This window comes from Arachis ipaensis, chromosome B03 (genome assembly GCF_000816755.2).
Source record: "Arachis ipaensis cultivar K30076 chromosome B03, Araip1.1, whole genome shotgun sequence".
Taxonomy (NCBI): Eukaryota; Viridiplantae; Streptophyta; class Magnoliopsida; order Fabales; family Fabaceae; genus Arachis; species Arachis ipaensis.
Window position 1 is genome coordinate 14,672,560 of NC_029787.2, and position 6,787 is coordinate 14,679,346.

Below are 6,787 nucleotides of genomic sequence, written 5' to 3' on the forward strand. Positions count from 1 at the left end.
GGGGGGGGGGGTGTGTTCTCCTATATGTGTGAGCAACCTGCACAATCTATCCTGAACGTCAGAATGAGAAATTCCCTTGAAATATAAGTTGAACATGAAAGAGAGGCCATTTTTCTAGACAGAACCAAAGCTTGTAGCATGTTTACAGGCAAAGAGAAATATATAAGTTGAAATCTTACGGGTTCTTCTACAAATCTGTGTACAAAGAGCACATTGCAAATTTTACGGAGGCCTCAATGCTTTTAATCATTGTGATTGTTTATGTTAATCATAATCTTTCATTTTATTTTGCTATATTTATTCATGAATTCATGTTATCTAGTGGAGAAAAGGTTTGAAGCTTAGTGGTGAAACAGCTGTTGAGAAAATAACTCTCGATGGGGTTCGCGGCTTGCGTGTTATGCTGAGTGCTACTGTTCATGATGTTTTATACTACATGAGCCCAATATACTGTCAAGACATAATTGACTCGGTATGTATGTGTGCACATATAGACATGCATACCTACATTGTCTTTTAAATCTTTAAAAATGATCAGATCTCGTTATTTCAACTTTTTCCTACTTTTTCCCCATTTAAAGATCAAATCTTACTGTTTTATTTTCAATTGACTGCAATAGCCCAAAAACTTACTTTCTCACAATCCCTTAGGTCTATTAGAATTGGTAAAGAAGGTATTTTTGTATTTTTCTGATCCTAGGGGCATTTATGATATTATATGGTTTCTGCTTTAATATCCCCTTGAATCCACAAACTCCATTTTTGAAGAACTTTAGAGAGGATTACTTCTATGAGCCTCTTGTTGTTCTCAGAGCTGTTTTGGTAATTGCAAAAACAGCACTGTCAAACATACAAGTGGAAACATGATGCATTTTTTTTTTAAATTTCACGTGACAGCACAACAGATTTATCTAATTTCAAAAATTTCAGATGGAAAGTAACATTCTTGTTTCCTTCTTGATTTGGATGGTTTGTTTTGAAGATTTTTGTAACAGAACCCTTGATTGTGAAACCATTCTATAGGTATCTAACCAACTGAATCGATTATATCTGAAGTTTCTCAAGAGGAATCCTGGATATGATGGAAAGGTACACTATGAGAAAGTTTGCTTCATTTGTCCTCTATGCATTTTCAATATATATAATTTATCTATTTTTGGCTGATTTTTCTGTAGATTTCTTTATATGGACATTCTCTGGGAAGTGTCCTTTCATATGATATCCTCTGCCATCAAAATAATCTGTCCTGCCCTTTTCCAATGGATTGGATGTTCAAGGAGCATGCTAAAAACGGGGAATCACTTCCTGATGAGCAAGACAGTCATTTTCACCATTCATCAATCAATAAGGACGACACTTTGAACACAGTGAACCCCTCCAATGAAAAGAACAGTATGCAGCAGATCATTCCTGAAGTAGAGAAAGAAAATTCAGAGGAATCGTTAGTTTCAGTTCCTGCCTCATCAAGTGAACACATCACTGCTGAAACTGATGCTCCTAAACCAAGTAATGAGGGAGATGTTTCTGAGTTCCTTTCTTATTCTAGTGACATGCCTTCGGAGACATTCAATGGGTTGGATAAGTCTGAGAGCGCGAATGTTGGGCTATTGGCAAAGAGATTGTCTGAGGAAGAATGCCAGGGTACAGAGAACAAAGATGAAGTAATCAAGAAGCTCATGAAAGAGGTTAGTTTTCAGGTTCTACCTGTTCCTTTATTTGTAATTTTTCATTTTTAATGTTCTTTTCTGGAAACTTCCCCCTTTCAAGATAGTGAGGAAATCTAAGAAGCCATAAGATACAGAAGCACCCCTGCTGTTTATCCTTTACTTACTTCCCTTCAAGATGAATCGTTAATTCATGACAATCAATCAATTAATCATGTCAATTGCAGTACCATTATCATAAGCTGTTAGTTGCTTGTCCATAATGGTTTGTTTTCTCTGACACCTCATCCTATTAAAGGTGTTTCTATGGAGAAAGCAAACACTCAGTCCATCGTAAATTTTAGGTTGGCTACCTCACCCTCCCTCCATACCCCCTTCTTTTCCACACACCCAGAGAAGTGGCAATGTTAAGTTCTTTTTACACTTTATGGTTATGAGTTTGATTGCGTCCTGTGTGTGCTTATGAATTGTTAGTGTCTTGTTAGTATGTCAATATGTCCCATGGAATGGTGGGTTTGGCTTAGTAACTATGGTTTGGGAGTTATTTTAGTCTAATAACGTGTGGATATGAAGTTATTGTTCAATACTTAGTTTTGAATTCCCTAAGATGGCATTAACTTGAGAGGTATTGTCTTGAATTTAAAATCTCTGCCATTTCTTGAATAAAACCTGGAATTATTAAGAACTTCATTATCGCCTGGTTTGTTACCCTGTAAAGATTTAGTCCTTAGCTGTGTTTCACTGTGCCTATTCTTGGTCTATTACTCCTAGTGGGTTGAATTTCTGAATTGGTCTGTGATACATGTTTATACTAGTATGAGAGCTTGAACTGTAAGATGGAGGCTGGGTTTGGTGTGTGCATATATACTACATACATGGCTTACTTACTTTTAGACTTATAAAATCAATGGAATGTTCTTGAATTAGTATGGTAATAACTTGTAATGTCGTTGTTTAGATTGATTCATTGAGAGCCTCTCTAGTCAAAATGGAATCACGAGGTGCAGGGCATATTGAAGAGTTGCAACCTGGTAGTTACTAGCTTGTGCTTGAACAGCTTAAAGTGTTTTCTTTGTTCTCTTTGAATTTCAATATATAACGCAAAATAGTTAAAGATGCTTATGTCAATATGGCAGTGCAACAGTTACCTGAAGGGTTATCTACGCCACAAGATGAATCAAAGAGTTATACCCCATATATCAAGTACACAAAGCTTCATTTCAAGGTATGGTAACAAATAAAAACCTTTGTTTCAGGTATATAATCTCTTCAGTGTTTTCTACTGTGATGTATGTTTCCCTTTAGTATTTTAAACATATCCAATGAAAAAAAGATGGGTGCTTGCTAATTTCCATTTAAAATATGAGTTATATATCTCATTGATAATATGATTGTTACTGCTTGTATGGCAGGTTGACACCTTCTTCGCTGTTGGATCCCCTCTTGGTGTATTTCTTTCTCTCCGTAATATCCGAATTGGCAATGGTAATAAGTTTTGAGCATGTATACATAAATGGTGTGAATTCTATAGTGGCTATAATTATGATGGCTATGAAACTTTGTCAACACTTAAAAAAGTATTGCTAAAATTAAGGTCACACCTTTTTTTTTTCAAATTAAAAAGCATTGGCAATAATAAAAAAATGTGACCTTAATTTTGGCTACAATTTTTAAGTGTTGCCAGAGCTTTATAGCCACCGTAGAATGTAGAAATTTTATTTCTAGTCTTGAAGTTCCTTTTACAATAGTGCACATTTTATACTATATTGCTCTGTTTCCACATTGATGAACCATTTGTAATGGAAGTATGATTTAGAGACCATATCAGGAGTATGCAAATTGAGGGTTAGCCTTAGTGCAAAAGGTTTCTGCCTTGTGACTTAGAGCTCACAAGTTGAGTTTCTCTGCTTGCGGAAATAAGACTGCATGCACTATCCTTCCTAATCTCCATTGGTTCAGATCTTGTTCATTGGGCTCCCCTGCTTTGACCATGTTTTCTTCTAAAACTTTCTTTCATTCAAATTCATTTGACACTATTAGATTAAGTTGGAAATAGGAAGTTGGGAATATCACACCATATTACTTTATTGGATAAGTGCTAGTCACCTATAAACATACAAGCTTCAATTGTATTGATGTAAATTAAGACAAAACTCTTTCCTCATCATTCTAGGCAGAGGTCAAGAATATTGGGAGCAGGAAAATATAATCGAAGAAATGCCAGCTTGTCGTCAGATGTTCAACATTTTTCACCCCTACGATCCAGTTGCATACAGGTTTGTTATATTTTCATCCCCAATGAAATTCCCTAGTAGGCTTTTTTATTTCTTGCCCCCAGTTGTTTTTAAATAATCCCTTAATTATGCTCAAATTCTATGTATTTGCTAAATCCCGTTGCTGCTATTTGAATTTGGAACATCACTTTAATATATAATTTTGCAACAAGAGGAGTATTATATTAGGGTGGGAAAAAAGGTATATATCTAACAAACTGCTCCACATTGTTTGAACATGGATGTGAGGACCTTTGTCTTGCTACTTGCACACTGGCTTGTGGAATTGTTAATACCAATTCAACATTATTTTACTAATTTTCTTTCCAAAATATATTACTTTAATATTCTATCTGAGGATTTAGAAAAATATATGACATCATAAATGCTATTTTTATCCCCCCAAAAAAATATCACTGCAGGATAGAGCCACTTGTCTGTAAAGAATACATTGGCAAACGTCCTGTTTTGATTCCGTATCACAAAGGAGGAAGAAGGTTGCATATTGGATTTCAGGTAAGGCAGTATAGATGCTTGTACCATGTGAATGCACTGGACCACTGTATTTGTCTCAAATAATCCCCTCAATCCTGGTGTAGGAATTTACTGAAGATTTGGCAGTTCGCACTCAGGCAGTGAAGAATTATCTGAATTCTGCAACGGTGAGCATCTTTTCTATAAGAATAACCAAGTGGAGGGATGGCATACAGATTAGGCTAGATGACTAAGGATTACGATTATTTATTCATTTCATATCATCCTTTCACCCTGTTACATTTTCCCCTTCTATAATATCCATTTCTGAATCTATTTTTCTATTATTGTTCCCTAGCTTTTCATGTTTCATGTGCATTGTGCACAGAAAATGTGCAGTTTTCATTTTTGTTTCTGAATTCATTTGAAACACTCGTGGAGTTAGTTTTTGTTTAACCATGGGGGTATGAATTATATAATTTCCATATAAAGAGTTGCTTCCGTAGTATTTAAACTGATGTCCAGTGGTTAAGATTGCTTGTCACCTTGACCACTTTTTTGGTTAAAAGCAAGAGGCTTTATCAGAGAGAAGTACATTTTTGGAAAAAAAAAAAAGAATAATAATTAGATATTCCTCTGTTGGCCAAATCAGCGTGAAAAATTTTAAGAAACATAATGCAATTAGGTTCTGTCCTTGTATTTCTGTTGGGGTGAGCTCCTTTATTGGGATTTTGGATTAGGAGTCAAAGGCTGACCATAAAACAATGTATGTTACTAATATCTGCTACCCTTACTGGAATCCTAAAGGGAGAAAGAAAGTGAAGGAGGACACATTTGGAGTAATGTTCACGAAATATAGGACCACCTAAGCAGAGATGTTAATAATAACTACGAAGATTGCAGCTACCATAGTGGTTTTCTAAGTTTCAAATGTGAAATTTATGAGTTTTGATTGCTTTGTAAACTTGCTAGCTTAGAGTTTGGTTCATGGGTTGGTCGACAATTCATTTTGGGAGAATATACTAGTAAGCTAAAGTGTATGCAGGTTTGTTACAAATGCAGCTCAATATAGACAATTTGAAGCTTAATATTATTTTAGAACATTGAATTATGTAATTCATCAATTATGATGGTTCTGCTAGATTGAACAGAAAACATATTGTTTAGCTTTGTAAGATGATTGTTATTCATGATTTTCGAGCAGGTTAAGGTCCTCACAGTTTGTCAATCGACAAGCATGGATAACCAAGAAGGTAATATTGTCTTTCAGGATCCTTTTCATTTGATAACTTCATTTTTATGAGCTAATGTTTTCCGATTTCATATAATAAGGTTGTTTTTAAGACTGTTGATATAGTAGCTGTTAAAATGGATTTTTGTAATCTTACAGCTTTTCCCATTTGCATTTTATTTAGAAGTGGCTTTTCTTAGTTCCTTTTGCCAGGGTTGTGATAACTAATAACCATGCCACAGACATGGTAGTCAGTCTTGTGGGAGTATGTTTCATTCGCTGACTTTTTGGTAAATATTATGTCACCAAAAGAAATGTTGAACTTTAAAGTCATGTGATGGCTATATCTATGAACATTTAGATTTTTATAACCTAATGGGAATGTGCGAAATTCCACAATAACTGTAAAAAGCATTGCAAGCTGATTTCAGCTTTAACAAGTTATAAAACTTGACTACTTGAGTTCAAATTAAATCTTGCTTCTGTTCTTAATGCAGATATTTATGGTCCTCATCTATAGTCTTTATTGTAGAATGTAAATTGAAAATAATATAACAATACCAAACATGTTGTGTTTGATAGTTTGACTCTGCTTTTGCAACTTTATTGGTCTCGTGGTTATTAAATCATTTATTCTTGATTAATGCTATAACATAATTGTGACAATTTTTTCTTGGCTCCTGTATTGCAGATGAAAATCCAGAAGTGGAGGAAGAGCCATCATATGGGTCTTTGATGATGGAGAGGTTGACAGGAAGCAAGGATGGACGAATTGATCACATGCTACAGGTATGGAGTTGTTCCAAACTAACAATCTGCTACTGCTATTGTTGACCCACTACTCCAGTGTCAGAAGTCTTGTGCAAACCAAGATCATATATAACTGATTTCTGCAAAACTTGCTGCTCCAAAATTAACTCATTCAAATTCTTTTTCTTTATTCGTTTGATTTTCTGTTTGATATACAGGATAAGACATTCGAGCATCCATATCTGCAAGCCATTGGATCACATACGTAAGTGCTTCATTTAGAATTTGTGTAATTATCATACTATCAAGATTGTAGTCATTGGAAGTGAATAAAATGAAGCAACTGGGTGATTATTTTAATTGTTAGGTTATATATATATATATATATATATAAC

The 6,787-nt window shown here is 34.7% G+C and overlaps 1 protein-coding gene across 2 annotated transcripts in view; it reads left to right on the plus strand.

Moving 5' to 3' along the window:
• The window catches only part of LOC107629754 (phospholipase SGR2), a 13,374-nt gene that overhangs the window by 5,202 nt on the left and 1,385 nt on the right, over window positions 1-6,787 (plus strand). The window contains exons 9-20 of one of the 2 annotated variants that reach the window (XM_016332639.2): window positions 323-472; window positions 1,024-1,089; window positions 1,176-1,685; window positions 2,623-2,695; window positions 2,801-2,889; window positions 3,077-3,149; window positions 3,838-3,940; window positions 4,360-4,453; window positions 4,537-4,599; window positions 5,616-5,664; window positions 6,334-6,431; window positions 6,611-6,657. In XM_016332639.2, the coding sequence (XP_016188125.1) occupies window positions 323-472; window positions 1,024-1,089; window positions 1,176-1,685; window positions 2,623-2,695; window positions 2,801-2,889; window positions 3,077-3,149; window positions 3,838-3,940; window positions 4,360-4,453; window positions 4,537-4,599; window positions 5,616-5,664; window positions 6,334-6,431; window positions 6,611-6,657 (1,415 nt within the window). The remainder of the gene's footprint in view (window positions 1-322; window positions 473-1,023; window positions 1,090-1,175; window positions 1,686-2,622; window positions 2,696-2,800; window positions 2,890-3,076; window positions 3,150-3,837; window positions 3,941-4,359; window positions 4,454-4,536; window positions 4,600-5,615; window positions 5,665-6,333; window positions 6,432-6,610; window positions 6,658-6,787) is intronic. The other variant, XM_021118256.1, reaches the window with a different exon arrangement.